Source organism: Brugia malayi (assembly GCF_000002995.4).
Source record: "Brugia malayi strain FR3 genome assembly, contig: Bm_v4_Chr3_scaffold_001, whole genome shotgun sequence".
In the NCBI taxonomy this organism is placed as follows: domain Eukaryota; kingdom Metazoa; phylum Nematoda; class Chromadorea; order Rhabditida; family Onchocercidae; genus Brugia; species Brugia malayi.
In genome coordinates, this window is record NW_025062477.1 from 12,420,276 (window position 1) to 12,442,648 (window position 22,373).

At 20.9% G+C, this 22,373-nt stretch overlaps 1 protein-coding gene across 1 annotated transcript in view; it reads right to left on the minus strand.

The window, feature by feature from the left end:
* Nucleotides 1–22,373, minus strand: part of Bma-unc-13 (conserved hypothetical protein,hypothetical protein) — a gene marked incomplete at both ends in the record, with an annotated part of 64,131 nt that overhangs the window by 10,763 nt on the left and 30,995 nt on the right. Inside the window, 13 exons of the mRNA XM_043080962.1 lie at nt 673–901; nt 1,246–1,404; nt 6,000–6,227; nt 6,889–7,023; nt 8,014–8,141; nt 8,903–9,072; nt 9,889–10,030; nt 10,764–10,870; nt 11,553–11,672; nt 11,993–12,062; nt 12,447–12,591; nt 12,812–12,883; nt 15,796–15,918. Of these exons, the coding sequence (XP_042936896.1) occupies nt 673–901; nt 1,246–1,404; nt 6,000–6,227; nt 6,889–7,023; nt 8,014–8,141; nt 8,903–9,072; nt 9,889–10,030; nt 10,764–10,870; nt 11,553–11,672; nt 11,993–12,062; nt 12,447–12,591; nt 12,812–12,883; nt 15,796–15,918 (1,828 nt within the window). The remainder of the gene's footprint in view (nt 1–672; nt 902–1,245; nt 1,405–5,999; nt 6,228–6,888; nt 7,024–8,013; nt 8,142–8,902; nt 9,073–9,888; nt 10,031–10,763; nt 10,871–11,552; nt 11,673–11,992; nt 12,063–12,446; nt 12,592–12,811; nt 12,884–15,795; nt 15,919–22,373) is intronic.

A 22,373-nucleotide genomic window follows, 5' to 3' on the forward strand; every position in this document is an offset into this window, starting at 1 on the left:
TAATTTGATTCATTCTGGTTTCGTAATTTTTCACGTAAGAGTTAAACTACTTAGTTAGACGCAAACGTTTCATACACTAATTTGATTCAACTCACTTTCGTAATTTTTCACGTAAGAGTTAAACTACTTAGTTAGACGCAAACGTTTCATACACTAATTTGATTCAACTCACTTTCGTAATTTTTCACGTAAGAGTTAAACTACTTAGTTAGACGCAAACGTTTCATACACTAATTTGATTCAACTCACTTCCGTAATTTTTCACGTAACAAAACAATTCTAAGCATTTTATACTAATTTGATTCATTCCATTTCCGCAATGTTTCACGTAACAAAACAATTCTAAGCATTTTATACTAATTTGATTCATTCCATTTCCGCAATGTTTCACGTAAAAGTTCAACAATTCTAGGTATTTTATATTAATTCGATTTATTTCACTTCCGTAACTTCTCACGTACGAGTATTATTAAGATTATTATCGTTGTTATAACTATTATTATTTATTATGAATTGCAAAATAGAATAAATTATGAGAAGAAAAAAAATTAATTTTTTCCTCTTAAATTAAATTTCACATTCCAATTTCTTATTTCCCTTTGTTTTTTTTTTTCTTTCTTTGCAATTAAATTTAATTGAAATGAAATTAATATTAATAACAATTTTGCTAACCTTCTAATGCCATTTGTAAATCAGTTTTATACAATTGCCATAGTGTTGCAGCGGATAAATTACCCACACTTAATTCCTGCGGGAATTGATTTAGTACAGGTGTATAGATATTTTTATCATCTTCAATTACCCGCATCATATAATCAAGAAAATCAAACCAAAAATTAACACTATCAGCTGATGGGCCACCATCTTCACAACAACTTTCAAACATTAATTGATATGTTGCCTGAAAAATAAATTTCAAAAATTAAATTTAAACTAAATATTTATTAATTTAAAGAAAAAAAATCAATATATTCTTATTTTCAAGAATTTCTTTCTTTTTTTCTTTTTTTACTTCATAATGTATGCAAAATATAGTCTATTATATTTTAATTTTCGAAAAAAAAAAAAAAAAACAAATCGAAATATAAATTTTGCATATTGTTTTCTTCTTTCTCATTTTTTTTTTTTTGTTTGTTTATTTTTTTTCTCAATTAAATTATTAATTTTCAAAATTATATTATAAGAATAAAAAATATTTGCTTCAAAATTTTTTTCAAAAAATTAAATTAAATGAAATTATCTTACCTGCATGCAAGCTTTAGCGCATTCACTTACAACATTAGATGCACGTGGTGGACTTGCTAATTCTAATACTTTCATACGAAAAAATGTTATCGATGTTAGCAAATCGACCGTTGATTTTAAATCAGTTAATTTGGCAGGCGATGATGATGGAAAATATTTCTGCAATCATTTTTTAATTATTAATTAATAATTTAAAAAAGAAAAGATTCATTAGTAATATTAATAAAGTAAAGTAATTGTATATTAACTGTGTATGCTTAAAATAAATAACAGATAATAAAAATGTAAAAAAAAATTAATAGATAATGAAGTTAAAATAAATTAAGTAATCGATTAATGGATAGTGAAGTAAAAATAAGTTAAGTAATCGATTAATGGATAGTGAAGTAAAAATAAATTAAGTAATCGATTAATGGATAGTGAAGTAAAAATAAGTTAAGTAATCGATTAATGGATAGTGAAGTAAAAGTAAAAGTAAAAGTAAACTAAATAATAGAAAGTAATAATAAAGTAAATAATAATAAAAAAATAAATGAAAGATAATGAAATAATTAAATAATCTATTAGGTATATTATTCGTTACTGTTATCATCATTATTATTATCATTATTATTATTATTCATTACTTAATTATTACTTAATTATTATTTAATTATTATATTACTTAATTATTATATTATTCATTACCTAATTCATAACTGAGATATATATCAAAAATGAAACAAATCATATCGGTGCGTAATTAATTCAAAAGTATGATATATGATTATACTTAAATATAAAATAAAATATTTGATAAAAATAAAAACGAAATGTGAAAAGTAAGTTATAAATTGAAAGGTAAATGTATTATTAGTTGATAAATTTGTTTAATTAATTCTAATATAGGCTTTAAATTATATTTTAAACTGATTATATTAAGTATCGTATTAATAAGCTATTTGAATATTTCAAATTGATTAAACCCCAAGTATTAATCGGTGCTAATAAATTATTCGAAAATTTTAAAATCATTAAATCAAAAATAAATTTTTTGAGCAAAAATCAATAGGAAATTAAATCATTTACTAATTTCAATAATTTTCAAACATATTCAAAAATCTAACAGAAAAGAACATATGAAATGAAAAAAAAAAAAGGCGTCAAAAAATATTTGAATTGAAATTCTTTTATAAAATAACAAGTTTTTATATATGCGAAAAAAAAAAAAAAAAGAAATAACAGTTTAAAACAAATATATGTTTTTATAAAATTATTCAAATTAATAAAATATTATTTATGTTAATTGATCAAATAAAAATAAATCAATAAATGAGATGGAATTAAATTCAAATAAAATGAAAAATGGTTTAAATTAATAAGATGGGATATTAATTCAATATATAATACTAAAAAAGATTAATGTATTTTGAATGAGAAAAAAAAATAATTATTTTATGCAAATGTATCGCTTTTCTTTTTGAATTCCTATCTTAGTTTTATTTATGTTTTTTTTATTTTTCTTAAAAAATTCATTTTCATTCAATTTTTTCAAGTTGTAAACAATACAATTGTTTAGCACTTCTATTAAAATTTTAAATAAATTTTTAAATATGGTCAAATTTTTGCACATCTAATTTTGATTTAGAAAAAATAATTGTAATATATAACATTTATAAAATTTAATTTTTTTTTTTTTTTTTTTTTTTTTTTGAACTTTCAATTAATTAGCTATGTCTAGAAAATGAGGAAAAATGCTTCATAAAATGGTTGTTTCGATTTTTCTTTCCAAATATAAATTTGAATTTAAATTTATTGATTTCAAAAAGAAAAAAAGACAATTTGAATTTTCAAAAAAAAAAAAACTTTCAAATATAATTTATTTCTGTGAAATTTCAAATGTTATTTTTTTCATTTAATTACAAATTATAATCTAAATGAATAATCAATTATCTAAATCGTTAAATTATAATGAAAAGATTTGAAATTATTTATATTAAAATAAAGAAATATTATACATTTTGAACAGTTATAGCAAAGGTTAAAAATCCCATATAAAAGTTTAAATAAATTTAAATAAAAAAAAGAAAAAAAAATTAAATGATTAAATGTACTATTATTCAATTATTATTTTAATGCTTTTGAATAAACGATTGCATAAAATGAGAAAAATATTGAATAAGAAAGTATGAAAATAATTTTGAGCAGCGGAAAAATGCATTCAATTAAAAACAAAAATATATTTCAAAATAAAAAAATAAAAAAAAAAAAAAAGAAAAATGAAAAGCTTTTTAAGACTTCGAAAGGAAATGGCAATTTTATTCGTTTTATATTTTCCTTTTGTTTTATCTTTTCGTTTTCTTTATTTTTCTCTCACCAAATATTTATAAATAAAATTGAAAAATTTTTCTTTTAAATTATTAAATGATAAAAATTTATTATTTAGGAATAAAAATAGGAATGTATTTGCTTTAAAAAAAAAAAAAAAGAAAAAAGAATAATGAGATTATTTATACTGTATTATTTATATTTATAATGCTTTTAAGAAAAATAAAAATAAAAGAAAATATTGCTTAATTAAAATTTAGTACTCCCGAGATATCTCAATACACAATGGTTGTTTATTAACATTTTTAATATAATTTTGAATTGATTAAATTTTTGTACTTTTAATTTTGGTACAAACTTTGTTAGAAAAGCTAGCAATTAAAAGTGGTAAAAAGTAATTGCAAAATTATCTAAAAAAATATTTTCTGCTCAGATAAAGTAAATTATTATCATTTAATCACTTAACATATCTTACTTAAATTAATGATACACAATATCATTTATCAATATTAAATGATTAATAAAATCTTCTAAAAATAACTCGCAAAATCTTTACTTTATTATATTTGTGTAAAATAAAATCAAACAAAGTTAAAGTTTCATATTTAAAAGTAATGATTAGCTAAGACATAGCCATTACAATGATAACTCTAATCACTTATATTAACATTTATCAATAAAAGATGATTAATAAAGTCTTCTAAAAATAAAATGCATGATTTTTAATTTAAGAAGCTTAAAAACTTTTAGTATATTTATGGCTAAAAAAAAATGATATTAAATTTATTGAAAAATGATTGCCATTTCTTTCTTCAATGACTTTCTTATTGAAATTTATAGTTGAAAATTTATTACAATAATAAGTTTACATACATATTTCATTTATTTACTCTTGAAACTTTAACAATAAATATTAAATTTAATACATTTTAAATTTTTATTAAATTTAATAGAGATTTAATTCCCGAAATATCCTGATAAATTTTAAATTTTTAAAATGTTAAAAATAATAAATAATATGATAATAGTACAAAATTTCCTATCATAATATTCCAATGATAACTTAGTAAATTATATTTGTGATTTATTAAATTTTTCAATTTAAATGAATTTAGAAAATTTAAAAAAAAAAATAAAAATTTCTAAATGAGAAAATAGACAATTTTTTAAAAAAAGTGGTAGCAGCAACAAAAAATTTGAGAATATTCTCAAATAATTGAAAGATTATGAAAAGGAAATCAATATTTGTTGACAACTAATTAATTAAAATCATCTATTTTGGGTTAAATATTGCTAACAATTATAAAAATTTGAATATATTTTATACAAACCAATCAAATTTTCTCTTTTTCCATCTTTTCTCTCTCTCTCTCTCTCTCTTCTTCCTTTTCATTCGCTTTCCGTTTTTACTTTTAAAATTTGTATATTTCTTTGGTAAATTTTCGAAACTTTTTTTGCATTACTATTACAAAAAATTTTTTTTGAGGTATTTGAATGAAGTTTTAGGATTAAAATTATAAATTTGTAAATTTAATTTAGAAATAAATAAATTTTAAAAATGAATAATAAATTGCTTGCAAAAATCTTAACAAATTGCAATTTATTATAATTATTATTCATTTATTTCATTTTTCTAAGTAATAATTTTTATAATTTGAAAAAAAGAATTACCAATTTTTTTTAGTTGAATAAATATTGCCCATAATTATAAAAATTTCGCTATTATCGAGAAAAGAAAATGAAACGAACTGTTTTTTTTTTTTTTGAATCGAATTTATGAATGAAATATAAAATAATTGAAGGTAAATTATAAAAAACAAATAAACAAAACTTAAATTTACTCATTTTATGAATTTGAAAAAGGAAAAAGATAATTTACCTGGCAAATAAATAAAAAAATAAAAGGCAGTTTATTTAATATATGAAAAGAAAAAATTAATCTATATGGATTAAAAATGCAATCTAATCGAAGTAATAAATGAATTTAAAAAGAAAAAAAAAATTTCAATCTATTTGATATATTAACCAAAAATGAAGGCAATTTACCAAATAGACAGACTGAAAAAAAAAAAAAAAAAAAAAAGGGAAAAAGAGATATTTACCCAATAAATGGATAAAAAGAATGAAATTTGCCCAACAAATGAATAAAACAACAATCAAATATAGGAATAAAAAAAAAAAAAAAAAAAACGCAATTTATTCAATAAATAAATGAAAAAGGAAAGGTAACCTACCCTATATATAGGTAAAAAACAGATGGAATTTGCCCAATAACTGAATGAAAAAAAAAAAAAACCGAAATAAATCAATCCAATATATAAAGAAGATAAAGAAAAGTAAATCTATCCAATATATAAACAAAAGAAAGAAAAATAAATCTACCCAAAATAAAATAAAACAAAGAAAGGTAAATTTACCCATCATATGAATTAGGCAAGCAAATTTACCCGATACATTGATAAATCAATTCGTAATGAATTATGCAACTGATCCAATAGTTTAACAAATCGATCGCGGCCAAAATTAGAAGCATTGAAGCGATCAGATGCGGAAACAGCTGACGTAGCGGTCGTATGAGCGTAATATGCGTTAATATTAGCTAGAAGTGTTGAGAGTACGGCCGGAACACCGGAACACATATAACGTGTGCAGAGACACGCAAAATGTGTCATTGCCTGAATGAAATATTTATTGCTGATAAATAAGAAAAAGAAAGAAGAATTAGTCTTAAAGTTAAATAATTTAATTAAAATTGACATTGAAAAGAAAATTAATTTTATTTTGAGTAAAAATAAATGAAACAAAATTTGCAAAAGAAAATTTTATTCTCTTTTCCGTTTTTTTATTATACCATAACATTTAATATAAATAAATACCATAACATTTAATATAAATAATAAAAAGATACCATAACATTTAATATAAATAATAAATAATAATTATGATAAAAGTATCACACTGATTTGTTAGTTACTTATAATAAGAATTGAACTTTTATCACGTTATTTTGTTAAATTAACACGTCAAAATCACGCTTTCGTTCTATGAATACGTCAAATTATTCATTGTTTTTGTGGTAATTTTTGATTGTATTATGTGGAAAAATTAAAACATATAGTCAGTTTTTTTTTTTAATTTGCACAAATTTATTACAAACGTATCAGATTTAAATTATTATACAAAACTAAAAAAGAATCTCGATTTTATTTGCATTATTTTTTTTTTTTTTTTCATTATTATTAGAAAAACAAAAAATTCATTACATTTAATAACTAATAAAAAATTATTATTAAAAAAATTATTTTATTAAAAAAAAAAAATTGCAGCTATATTAACCTGATATATACTTTCGATACCATAACGCATAGCAAATTCATCACAAATTTCCTGACCGGTATCATCAAAATATACCTTCCATGAATCATCTTTTATTTCCGGTAATCGTACTTCATCCTGTTCCGTGCAATGATGCTATAAATGAATGAATGGAAAATTTATTTGCAGATAAACATTAATCGTATGATAAATAAGAAAAAAACAAACAAATAAATAAATAAAATAGATAGCTAAGAAACAAAAAAAAAAAACAAAAGAATAAATAAGCATGCAATAATAATGGTAATGAAAATGAATAAAGTAAACAAATAATAATGGTAAACATAAAGGATTAGTAGACAAGGAAACATTAACACATACAATAACACTGCTAGGATTAGTAGACAAGGAAACATTAACACATACAATAACACTGCTAGGATTAGTAGACAAGGAAACATTAACACATACAATAACACTGCTAGGATTAGTAGACAAGGAAACATTAACACATACAATAACACTGCTAGGATTAGTAGACAAGGAAACATTAACACATACAATAACACTGCTAGGATTAGTAGACAAGGAAACATTAACACATACAATAACACTGCTAGGATTAGTAGACAAGGAAACATTAACACATACAATAACACTGCTAGGATTAGTAGACAAGGAAACATTAACACATACAATAACACTGCTAGGATTAGTAGACAAGGAAACATTAACACATACAATAACACTGCTAGAATTAGTAGACAAGGAAACATTAACACATACAATAACACTGCTAGGATTAGTAGACAAGGAAACATTAACACATACAATAACACTGCTAGGATTAGTAGACAAGGAAACATTAACACATACAATAACACTGCTAGAATTAGTAGACAAGGAAACATTAACACATACAATAACACTGCTAGGATTAGTAGACAAGGAAACATTAACACATACAATAACACTGCTAGAATTAGTAGACAAGGAAACATTAACACATACAATAACACTGCTAGGATTAGTAGACAAGGAAACAATAAAACATACAATAACACTGCTAGGATTAGTAGACAAGGAAACAATAAAACATACAATAACACTGCTAGGATTAATAGACAAGGAAACATTAATACTTACTTGAAATAAATGTTCATGCAAGCATGTGTATTGGATGTGATACGGTGCTAACTTTTCTTCACCTTTAATTTCAACATTAATATGTAATCGGATAGCACCACTAACTGCTGATTTATCCGTTCTTTTCTCTATAAATAATAAATAATAACAAAAGATTTTTAATTTAGAAAAAAAAAAATTTAATTCTAATCTTTAAAAATCTAACATTTGACTTTTAACATTAGCGAAGAAAAAAAAAAAAAAAAAAAAAAAAAAAAAAACAAATCCGTTTGATTTGAAAGTAATAAAAATATAAAAATGCTACTTCAATAAAAAAAAAATTAAGATAAAATGCATTTGTTCAAACGAAAACACATGTAATTACAACTAATATTGATTATATCACAAAAAAAGAAAAAAAATTTAAATTATTAAAATTTATAAAAGTTAAAATGATTTCAAGATTAGTAAACAAAGATAATTTTAATTAATTCAAAATTTCTCATTAAATTTAACATGCGAAAACGCAAAAAACACTTAATTTGATTGCTTCAAGTTTTGTATACAATTGAAAATTTTTTAAACTAATGCTAAATATTAATTAATCAAAAACAAATGGCAAAAAAAGTATATAAAGAAAAAAGTAAACAGAAAATAGAAAAAAAAAATGTAAAAGTTGAAATCGTTTAATGATCAATTAGTTATTAATTAAATTTTAGTTTATTTACCAACTAATATAATGCAATATGAATGATCAAACTTTATTACATTAATTAAATAGTTAATTAACTCGTTCATTTATAAAATATCATTTTCATTTAATTTTGCTACCATTTTTTTTTTTTTTTTTTTTCATTTTAAATTTGCTTCAAATGTTTAGAAAAAAGAGTTAAAAAAAAGGAGAACAAACCTAAATTATACCAAACATCCATTTCACCACTTAATGTTCGTACTTCAATAATTGCTTGACCTAAGAAATCATCCGATTCACGGGTCAATTTTTGCCTCAATTTACTTTTCAAATCATTATCTTCATCCCAGACACGAATTTTAATTCGATCAGTTGAATTATGGCATTCGCTGTAAACATTTACTAATATTACTGGTAAATTTGTTAATTGAAATTTTTAATGGCATAAATTTATGTCTCATAAATTCGATTTTTTTATTTCTTTGAAAATTATCAAAATTAAATTTATTTCTACACTTTTACTATTATTGTTATTATTATTTATTAGTATTTGTTAATTATTATTATTACTATTTACTAATACTATTATTATTTATTATTACTGTAATTGTTAATTTTTTTTTTTCAAATTTTTTCAAAAAAATTTTTTTAAATACATTACCATTATTATTGTGATTTTAAAATTATTAATTATTATATTATTTTACATCTCATAGATGCATAAATGTATTTGAAAAAATAAATTAATAAGAAAGAAATTTTCATCGGAAACAATTCTATTATTTCATAGCAAATTTATTAAATTAGAATAATTGCTGAAAGAATCATTCAATACAATTTTGTTTTTTTTTTTCTTTGCTGCAACTTTTAAAAAAAAAGAAAAAAGAATGAAAATAATAATTCGCTACTCTATCATATAGTTTTAATTAAAATCTATTTTTTCTTTCTTGTTTTTAATAATTTACAATGTTTAATTATTCATTAATTAAATCGTAATTTGTTAGAAAGACAGAAAAAAAAATGTATTTTAATAATATTATTCAATTTATTTGCTATCATTTAAATATTTTAATGAAATGTATAAATTAAATTCCACAGTTAATTAATATTTATCAATCAATTTTCTTTTCTAAAATTGTTGCTAAAATTTTCTAAAATTTTTCTTTTCATTTTTATTTTGAAAAAAAAAAAAGTTGTAAACATACAAGAAAAATTTTTCATTCCATATTGGATTCAATTCCTGATGTATTGTACGTGTACGTTTCTTCATTTTACCTACCTGAGCGGTAACATATGGATCACTTTTACCCGTTTTGTCTTTGGCTATTAAACCTTGAGCACATATCACTGAAATTAGATATTAATTTTTCTTTCCTTTTTCTTTTTTAAAAAAATTCTTGCAGAAAAAAAAAAAATACACAGATAATCGGAAATTAAATAGATTTAAAAATATTTAATCAGAAATTAAATAGATTTAAAAGTATTTAATCGAAAATTAAATAAATTTTAAAGATTTATAAAATTAAATAAATTTAAAAATATTTAATCATAAATTAAATAGATAGATTTAAAAGTATTTAATTGGAAAATAAATAGATTTAAAAAAAAAAAAAGCACAACTTTCATCTCTAACTTGATAAATTTCATTTCAAATTTCAATTACATCGATTTTCTTCAACAATTAATGGAATAAAATTGAACACTTCTCTTTTTTTTTTTTTCTTTTTGAATTACATTTTTATCAAATCAAAGTTATATAGCAAACTAATTAATTAAAACTATCAATTAACGATATGCAATAAATTAGTAGAAATATGTTTTTTTTTTGAAAAAAAAAAATTAAAAAATATATAAATTAAAATTATATTTTCGTTTTATAAATCACATCATTCATTTCAATTCTTAATTTTTTCAAGTTTTTTCTCTTTTATCATTTGCAGAAATTTTTATTCCTCTTCCTTAAAGTGATTTAAATCAATTTTTAATAACATATAGTTACTGATAAATCAAATAAAAAAAGAAATAGCATTTAAAATAGACAACAGATTAAATTTTATATTTTAATTTAAGAAATTATTACCAGTAAGAGCAATTTTTGCACTCCATTTTGAGCTACCTTCTAGAATACTTGTTTTCACCTGTTTCAGTGATTCTTCCTGTGTTTCCAAATCAACATTAAATATGACCCTAAATATGATATTGAAATATTAGAAATCATTTTAAGACCAGTTAATTAATTAATTAATATTTAATTATTATTACCAATTAATCATTCAATCATTATTTACTTGGAAATTTTTCAAAAATATAAGAAATCATTTTAGAACTAATTAATCATTTAATTATAAAGTTGCATTTTATTTAGAAACATGAAATGCTGGATTTTTTGTTTTTTTTTTTTTTTTTTTTGTTTTTGTTTTTTTTTTTTTTTTTTGGAAAAATTACAAAACATTTTAAAAGAAATCAATCATTCAATTAAAAATGATTCAAAATCTATTTAAAAACATTGTTGTTAATCAAAAAATTTTAAATATTAGTAATTATGGTGTAAAGGAAAAAAAAAAAGTTAATTGTGACAAATTAGAATGTTAAACTGATAAAAATAATTATATAGTTAATATTAATTATTATAATTGATAATGATAACAAATGATAATGATAATGATAATAATAATCATAATTATAATCGCAGTAATAACGATTGCAGTAATAATAATATAACAATAATGGTAACAATGAACAATAAAAATATGTTGTTAAAAATTTGCATAATAAACTAATAATTACAGCTACGCTTAAATAATTAATTAATTAGATGTAATTAAAATGTTCACATTTAAATGTGACACAATTTGAATGAAAAACAAACCTAACAGTGTCAAAGATTTCAGGCTTATTTCTCTCTTGCATTTTCATCCTTTCTCGAATAACTGCCATTAAATTTTGTGTTCGATTACCTTCGCCGTGTTTTGAGCTTTTTCCGCCGCTCCTTCAAATGAATTTTATCTCGTAAAATTGACAACTTTTGTAATTAAATGAAAAAGAGCGTAAAATTGTTGAAATAATTGAAATGAAATGAAGCAAGAAAAGAGAGAGAGAAAAAAAAGAAAAAAAAAATTTTATTAAAATGTTAAATTTGACAGTTATACTTTACAACAAAATTTCTTCTTCATATAACATATCAGATTTCCTTTTTCATTAAATATTTACTTTACTATTGGATTAAAAATGGATTACAAAAAAAAGTTGGGTTGGAGTTTTTTTTTTTTTTTTTAAAATTTATCCAAAATTTAAAAATGAATACTTTGCAAACAATCGGCACTTAATAAATCACGGCATTTATCGTGTACTTTAACGCCACATTCTGCACATTTTAAACCTTGAAATAATTCAAATTTAACAATTTAAACAATTAAATTAGTATTTTTATTTTTTGAAAATATAAATTTATAATTAATAAAGGATAAAGCTATTTGTTATGCAACTAATTTTGTAGGCAATTTAAAAAAGGGAAATTATTTGTTATTGTAAAAAAAAAACATTCATTTCAAAGAGAAATAAGATAACCCAAAGCTTAAAAATTTGTTGAACAATTTAAATTTCAATCAGAGTTTTGGCAATTATGCCTATTATACTGATCAAACAACAATTGTGTTAATTGCTGCACGAATAAACAACAACAACAAGAACGATATGAAATACCTGATATGCTAGTCTTATTTGCTTAATAAAACTTTAGCAATATAAATAATACTAGACTAACCTTGTCGAGCTAGGCCCCACAATAACCCTTCACATTCATGGCACCATGTTGGAGTTTGAAAATTGGTCAATTGAAAATTATGCGGTGTTGTACAACTGATCGGATAAATTAAGGCTTGTAATGTTTTCTTGTAAACATGCATTTTCTGAAAAAAAAAAGTTCAAATAATAATAATAAGTAATACTAATAATAATAATAAGTAAACAATAATAGATGCAGAGAAAATGCATTGTCAAAACTATATAAATGCTAATTAATTTAGATTAAAATATTAATTTCCAAAATAAAATTTTTATCGTCCAAAAAACAAATTTTTCTCTTTTTTTTTTAAAAAAAAAAGAAAATATAATTTGAAATTGATTAACCAATTCTTCATCACCAAATGTTGTTTTAGCAGCATTTGCTAGGCCAGCTTGAGCACGTTTTGTTGCCATTGTCTACAATTAATATAATCATAATTTCATATTTTAAAAAATGATTATTCAAATAATGATAATTTACTAAATGATAACAATGATAACAATTAATTCAAGCTTTTAAAACATTCATCATTCAAATAAATTAATTTTGGTTAGTAAATATGTCTAATTAATTTCAAAACAACATAACAATACAGAAGGATAAGTTATTTCAGGTTAATTACTAAATATTTACAAACAAAAATTATTTGAAGCGTATAAGCAAAATGTGTTAGCATTTCAGTTATTTCAAAGCTAAACAAAACAAAATTTTGCATTATCTTTTTTTTTTTTAACTTTTTTTTATTTTCAATAAAACATATTTTCTTTTCATTATCTTTTTTTTTTCCTTTGTTTCATTCATAAATTTTTATTTTAAAAAGTAAAATTGAAATTTGTATTGAAAGAAAAAAACTATTATAATTTTTTTATAAAACTGAATAAAAATTAATTCATATATATATAAATAAATAAAATTTATCAAAGATAATTTTTATTATAACTGAAAATAAAATTTAATATAGCAATGAAAAGTTTATTAATTAAAATAGCTTTAAAATTCTTTTCGGAGAAAAAAAAACGAAATCAAAATAAACAAATAAAATTATTTAATTTCAAATTTGTAAAAAAAAAAAATTGAAAAAGAAAAAATATGCAAAAGAGAGAGAGAGAAAGAGAGAAAGAAAAGGGATAAATAGTTGCTTTCCAAGCAATTAAATTTATAATACTAAAAATTAATTAATAAATATAGAAAAAATGAAATAAAAAGAACTTAAAAAATTTATTCAAATAATCTTTTTGCATTTACAAATTAAGTATTCATTTACTGTTTTTCATTCCGAAAAAAAAAAAAGGAAATAGAAAAGAAAGGAAAAAAGTTTTTCATCTTATCAACATTATCTGTAAAGATTTCTTTTTTAAAATTTCTTTTTTTTTTAAATTAAAGATTTCTTTTTTAAATTATAATAGAATTTGAAATTAATAAATCACAATTATTAATTATTAATTAAACGTTATTTTGAGAGAAATATTCCAATTGCTTCTGATAAATTAATTTTTTTCTTAATGCATATTTTAATCTTTTTTGATTTTTTTCAAAAGATGAAACCTGAAATTTAATTATCAGAAACAATTAAAAGTTAATTTTGGGATTGATACATGCACATGCAAAAAGATTTAGCCATAAAAAAAAAAAAATTAAAAAAAAAATTTGGCAATAAATTAATGCAAGCAAAATTGTTAGTACTAAATTACAAACTAAATAATTTCTTCCTCTATCATTTAATAATTTTTATAGTAAAAATTATTTCATTCCGTGCATTTTATTTTATTATAAATTTTATTACTAAAATATTTTAATATCAATCATGCAAAAAAATAATGGAAAATAAACAAAATTTAACTTTTCTAATTGATAAAATTAGTATATTATAAACATATTACAATAATAATAAATCTTTAATTAATAAATTAAAGCCATGCTAAGCTATTATTATTATTATTTAAATAAAACATCGAAAAAAACAACCATAAAAAAAAAAAAAAATTGAATGCATTGTAGGTATTTACTTACCTTCAAAACCTGCAAAAAAAGAAAATAAAAAGTTTATTTTAGAAAAATTTTATGCTAATTACTCTCTTTTTTTTAAAAAAAAAGAAAAGTGACAAGAAAATCGTTTAATATAATTAAAGTAAATTTTTTTATTTTACTTTTAAATTTAGTAATACAAATTTTCAAATGTGTTAAATTTTTGCCAAAATTTAAATTTATCAAAAAAAAAAAAAACTTTTTTCAACCTTGCAACTTATAAATGAATTTGTTTAACAATGACAAAATTAATAATTATAAACAATAAATTAATATTTATAAGGAAAAACTTAGAACAAAATTATCCATAAATTACTGAAAAAAAGAAAATAAAAAAAAAAAAAGGTTGAAAATTCAAGGAAAATATGTAAATAAATGAAAAGAAAAAAGGAAAAATAGTTGATTTTTCCTCATATATTGTTTTTTTTTTTATTTTATTTTTTATTTTTTGTTTTGATTTTAAACATAAATTATTAATGGATGAAAATTAAACATTAGGAATGATTATAACATTTAAAATAATTATGATTAATTAGAAAGTTAACAAAATTAGTTCAAAAAAAAACTGAATTTACACTTTTTTTCTTTAATTTTAATATTGGTTAAAATTTTAGCAAAAAAAAAAAAAAAATTATTTATTCGTTTTATTTTTTGAATAATTTAAGCTAAAATCAATCTAATGAAGGAATCAATTCAATAAAAAAATAAAAATAATGTAATAATCGATTGATATAAATATTACAAATTTTATTACTTTTCAATTGCTAAAAATTTCACTAATTAGAATAATTAAATAAATAAATAAATTAGTTAATTGATAGAAATAATCAATAATCGAAAATAATCAAATAATCAAAATTATGAAACTTTCCCAGTGAGAAATTTAATTATTAGCTAAGAATCTCTATGTAAGACACAAAAAAGAGCTAATTAGTTAATTAAATAATTAAACTATTTAAGTAATTAAAATCATCTCTTCAAAAAAAAAAAAAAAAAATTAGCTATTAACAAATCCAATAATCGATTTAATTCAACATGAAATGAATTAAAAAATGATAAACAAACCTACTATTAGCTCAACTACTGTCAACTTAATGCTATTTGTTACATCAATTAGAATAAAGAAATAAACAAATTAATTAATTAATTAAGCTAATAAATAGTAAAAATTATGAAAATTTCACAAAATAATTTAATTCAAATAGGACTAAATTACATAGCATTAATTCATATTTAAATAGATTTATTCAAACTAAAAATTTAAAAAAGCAAAATAAATTAAAATTAAAAAAAAAAAACATACCAATTCACTAACAAGCGGTATTGTCTTTTTAGTGCGTGATATATTCATATCAGGCATTGCAACAATACTTTTATAAAAGGCACTTGATGAATTTTCAGCATTATCATCTTCTAATAATGTTGGCTGAAAAAAAATTTATCATATAAATTTCATCAATTTAGTTTCTTTTTTTTTTAAATTTTTTATTTTATTTTTTTTTTTTTAAAAAATAATAGTAACTTTTCTGAGTTATATAGCTTTATATAATCAGTATTTCAATTCATTCTTCTTCTATTTTTTTTTTAAGGTACGTCATAAACACCTGTTAAATTCACCTCCCACTCTTCTATATAGCCTATGATTTTTATTTTTTTTTAAATTATTACTATAGTAGTTATGTCATCTTACTTTTCTTTCTTTTTTTTTTTGTTCTTTGAAAATGATTTGTCAACTTTTTTACACGTCATTTATGTTTAATGTTTATAACAGATTTTCAACTCGTTACTTTTTTTTTTTTTAATTTGAAAATACATTTATCAAAGAAATAATTAGCTCTTTTTTTTTTCATTCACTTTTTTTTGATGAAATCATTGATCATATTTGTGACTTCACTTTTATTATTAAGTTGAAAAATTTTTATCAATAGAATATGCGCATTTCTATTTACTTCAAATATTCCGTCATTTTTGTAAATATATTCCTCTCTTTTTCTTTTTTTTTTTTTTTTTTGTTTTTAAATATTCTTTTAATTTGAAATATATATATATCAATGTTCTTGTAAATAATTTTTTTTTTTTTTTTTACCTGTTCTTTGCTAACCTTTGTTCGGTTAAATTATTATAAACAACCAAGAATTGTGATTAAAATTTAAAAAAAAAAAAAAATTAAAAATTGGTGGATTATATATTAAATATAAATCGTTTTTCTGCTAATGAATTTTTTGTTAACTTTGAATTTTAATTAATTTCAAAAATTTTTCACCAATTTATTAAATTTATACAGAATTCTTGACTAAATTCGAAATTGATTCATACAATGTAGGCTTTTTAAGATTTTTAATTTTATTTAATCATATTAATTAGCTTATTTAACTTTGGAAAAAGACTAACTTTTATTCAAAAAAAAAAAAGAAACTAATTTAAAAGGAAAGCTTGAAAATATGAATTTTTTGAAAAAAAAAATAAAAAGATAACGTGAAATTTGTATATTTAAAAGTGTAGTCATTTTCAAATTTACAAAATTTAATTTTTAATATTTTTTTAGATCAATTATTTTATTTGCCTTAATTTATTTTATGAATATATTTATAAATACAAAATTTTATTTAACATGTTTTTCTGATTAATCGAATTGTTTTCTTTTTTTTTTTTATTTTATCACAAATATTCAACAAGTGGGTTTAATCTATTTATGGATAAATTTTTTTTTTTTATATATTTATATGAAATATATAAAAATATATATTTATGAATGTTCCAAACTTAAGAATATGAATTTTTTGTTGTTTGCATGAATAAATTTTGCGATAATTGAAAGTAACATGAAAATGTGAGAAGGAAAGAATTAATTCAACTTCAAATCATCATTTTCCTCTCTGACATTTCCAAATTTTGACAACTTCTTCATTTCGTATTCCTTCTTATTTCCCTCCCACCAAAAAAAAAAAAAAAAAAAATCAAACTTTTTTATCCAACAAAAAAAGTGCTTACAGACCACTTCAAAAATTTTTTCTTTTCATCATTTGAATTAAATAAAAAGGAAATAAAATAAATAAAAAAAAAAAAGAAAAAGGAGAGAAAAAAAAATAATTTATTATTAATTCAATTTAGTGATTTGTTATCAATTCATTAATTTTTGTATTATATTAGTTTAAAAAAAAAAAAATACTTCAAAAAATTAACAAAATTTAAATCAATAAAATATTACGCACTTAGGTATTCCTTTTTTCTTTCACTACCATAATTATTTGTGAAAAGAACAAAAAAAATCTAAAATATAAAATTTGATAAATTGGAAACAAAAAAAAAAAAAAAATGAAAGAAAAAATTTAATGTAATTATTCATTTGTAATTTAAATGTTATATATTACTTTAATTTAATATTTGATTGAATTTATAATATCAAAATAGTTGAATATTTCGTATGTAAAAGTGGAAAATGAAGAGAGGGAGAGAGAGAGAGAGAGAGAAAACGATATGAGAAATAGTAAGAAAAGTAAGAGAAAGGTTAATTATTTTTAAATTAAAATTATTTACTACTATAATTTAAAATTATAAAGTAAACTAACTTACCTTACGAAATTGTTTCATTGTATCACAGAGATTTAATTTAGTAATAAACATTAGTGTTGATTTTAACAATTTTGTAGTGCTATCATTTGTTTGTTTACAATTATCAGTAATTGCTATTGAACCATTTGTTTGTAAATAATGATCAAAATTGCAATTATTCCTTGCAATGTGATAATTATTAGTTGAAATGATTGATGAAGATGGAAATGTTGTTGTAATTATTGGTATTAATGAATTGAATCGATATTTTTGGTGATAATTTTGATAAATTTCCATTTTATCCATAGTTGAAGTTTTCTTTTTCACTAATCGTTTATCGTTATCACGTACAACAAGGTATAAATCATTGGGATTTGGTAAACTTGTTGAACGAATTTTGGTATATTCATAATTATCATTATCATTATCATTATCATTGCTATTACTATTATCATTATGATATAGTGATCTATGATTAATATTTTGTTGTTTGAAAGTTTCAGCTCGTCGTACTTTCTTGAATGATTGTGAAAATGCTAATAATGCAGCAGTTGGATCAGATACGGTAGATTGCATTATTGTTGGATTAATTTTTTTAATTAAAAATTTTTTTTTTTTTAAATCATTAATTGATTATATAATATTTTGTTGGAAAATAACAACAAGAATTCAGCATTTTTTAGCAAACAAATTGTGAATAATAATAAAATTCATCAATTTGATTTCATTTTGAATTAGTTTAAAGATGAAGCAAAAAATAATAGTTAATCGAATTAAAAATTAGCAAATCCGAAAATCGAAATGAATAAGCAGAAATTCAGTATAAATATATAATTTAATGAGAAATCAGTAGTAAGAATATTCCAGCAAAATATTAATATCCTGAATTAATAAACAAAAATAAATAAATAAATAAACATAGATGTATGCATACTTTTTTCCGTATGATCAAATAGCATTTCGATAATAAATTAAAATAAAACAATTCAAAATCCATTTGATTATACCACTAAAATGTTATATGAAAAAGATAAACAAAAAGAGGAAAAAAATTCGAATCTAAATTTTAAATAATTATTTTTATAGTCCTTTAATTCAAGCAAATTGGAAAAAAAAAGTTAAAATAAATATATAATTTTTTTTTTCTCCTATTATACACAGCAATAAAAAATTAGAATTTTTTAAAATTAGTTTTTAATTTCCTGATAATGAATTACTAATATAGGATCCAAGGATATCACTTATTCAATGTTCAATGTTATAAATTTCAATTTTATCTAGAATTAGTATAAATTTCAATTTAATCTAGAATTTGTTACACTGATATAAGTCATAAAAATATCTGTAAATAACAGTTTGCGCCAAAAGAAATATCATTGCTAGTGATAAGTTACTTTGATATAAGTAAGTTATTTTGAATAAAAATAATGCAATTTTTTTTCTTTTTTTGGTTTTTTTTATAAAAAACAAAATGCAACATTAAATCCTTTCAAATTCAATAATTTTATGTTTATTATTTAGGAAACGAATAGTTGTATCACCGATAAGTTTTGAGCTCAGAGTATATTATTTAATCATATCTGCAAATGATAACTTACTCTGATAACATATATTGATCTTATTTGTAAACAATGACTTACTCTGGTAACAAATATTGATCTTATTTGTAAGTAATAACTTACTCTAATAACAAATTTTGATCTTATTTGTAAGTAACACTTTGCAATAAGTTTTTAGTCTAACATTCATCGATTTAGCTATTTTTTTTGTCATAAATAATAAACATAAAATAATTGAATTTAAAAGAAACCAAAAAAAAAAAACAATAAACAATAAACATTATTATGGGTAATTATTTTCATCAAATTGTTTTTCATCAAAATATTTAACATATATTTGACAATAAAATAAATTTGATTGTATAAATAATTCAATAAATTATAAATAAATAATGAATAAAAACTAATATATTAATTAAAATTTAAAATTGAAAAGAAAACAAATATTAAAACGGTCAATAAGAGGAGAGAGAAAAAAAAATAATTGAGAATACAAAAAAAGAAAAAAGTTTGAATTGAAAAAAAGATTAGGGAATAACTGATATGGGAAAGAAGAATACTGAGGGAATGAGAAAGAGAGAGAGAGAGAGAGAAGCAGAAAGAGGGAGGGAAAAAAGAAGAGGAAGAAGTAGTCTCCTCCTCCTTCACTCTCTCTTCTTTCTCTCTCTCCCTCCTCTTTCTCTTTCACTCTTTTTGTGTTATTTCATTGCATTAAATACAAACATATTTTTAATCATAATTATTTGTTTGAAAAGATTGTAATGAAAAATGTTAAAATATTTTTTATTTGCTGTAATTATTGATAATTTTACATTTATATGCCATTATTATGTGAAAGTGTAGGTGTAAATATGAAATTAAGAAAGTGTAGGTGTAAATATGAAATTAAGAAAGTGTAGGTGTAAATATGAAATTAAGAAAGTGTAGGTGTAAATATGAAATTAAGAAAGTGTAGGTGTAAATATGAAATTAAGAAAGTGTAGGTGTAAATATGAAATTAAGAAAGTGTAGGTGTAAATATGAAATTAAGAAAGTGTAGGTGTAAATATGAAATTAAGAAAGTGTAGGTGTAAATATGAAATTAAGAAAGTGTAGGTAAATATGAAATTAAGAAAGTGTAGGTGTAAATATGAAATTAAGAAAGTGTAGGTGTAAATATGAAATTAAGAAAGTGTAGGTGTAAATATGAAATTAAGAAAGTGTAGGTGTAAATATGAAATTAAGAAAGTGTAGGTGTAAATATGAAATTAAGAAAGTGTAGGTGTAAATATGAAATTAAGAAAGTGTAGGTGTAAATATGAAATTAAGAAAGTGTAGGTGTAAATATGAAATTAAGAAAGTGTAGGTGTAAATATGAAATTAAGAAAGTGTAGGTGTAAATATGAAATTAAGAAAGTGTAGGTGTAAATATGAAATTAAGAAAGTGTAGGTGTAAATATGAAATTAAGAAAGTGTAGGTGTAAATATGAAATTAAGAAAGTGTAGGTGTAAATATGAAATTAAGAAAGTGTAGGTGTAAATATGAAATTAAGAAAGTGTAGGTGTAAATATGAAATTAAGAAAGTGTAGGTGTAAATATGAAATTAAGAAAGTGTAGGTGTAAATATGAAATTAAGAAAGTGTAGGTGTAAATATGAAATTAAGAAATGAAAAACGAAAAATGTATTTTTTGAAAAAGAATTTGTGAAGTTTTGAAAAATTTTTTTTTTGCCACTGGAAATTTTTTCTTTGTGATTTTTTAGGAAATGAAGCAATGAAAGGATAAACGAAAATAAAAATAGAAAAGATATTCTGATGGCAAATCGATAGGAGAGATTCTGATGGCAAATCGATAAGAGAGATTCTGATGGCAAATTGATAAGAGAGATTCTGATGGCAAATCGATAAGAGAGATTCTGATGGCAAATTGATAAGAGAGATTCTGATGGCAAATCGATAAGAGAGATTCTGATGGCAAATCGATAAGAGAGATTCTGATGGCAAATCGATAAGAGAGATTCTGATGGCAAATCGATAAGAGAGATTCTGATGGCAAATCGATAAGAGAGATTCTGATGGCAAATCGATAAGAGAGATTCTGATGGCAAATTGATAAGAGAGATTCTGATGGCAAATCGATAAGAGAGATTCTGATGGCAAATCGATAAGAGAGATTCTGATGGCAAATTGATAAGAGAGATTCTGATGGCAAATTGATAAGAGAGATTCTGATGGCAAATCGATAAATTTTATTGATTAAAAGACCGGTGGAGATGAACATGAAAGAGAGAATGTGATGCTAATAAGATTTCATAAATGAAAAAGACTCAATTGATGCTATCAATTAGAGTTTAATGGCATATTTGATGATTTATATCCAATATCAGGCTGTTTATGTTTCCGGAAAGTTACATATTTGATGTTGTTTCCGGAACTGTTTCATTGATGAAATGAAATTGCAATGAATCTCAGAACAATTTCAACAATCTTAAAATGATTATTTTTCTTTCATAAAATTTCTTTCTCCCCCCTCCCCCCAAAAAAAAAAATTAAGACAAAGAGCAAAAAGGAAGGAAAAAATCGATAACAACATGGCTGTTCTCAGAGTTCCATGTATTAAAATATGAAACACAAATTTAAATTTAAATTAACTCGTTAAAAAAAAAAAAAATTGGCAGTTTCATAGAGGAGTTAGAGACAAATTTCAAATTGAGTTTCGATTATTTCATTATTTTATTAATAATAATCGTAATTGAGGAAATATTTAAATCATTTCAAAAATATGGCAAAT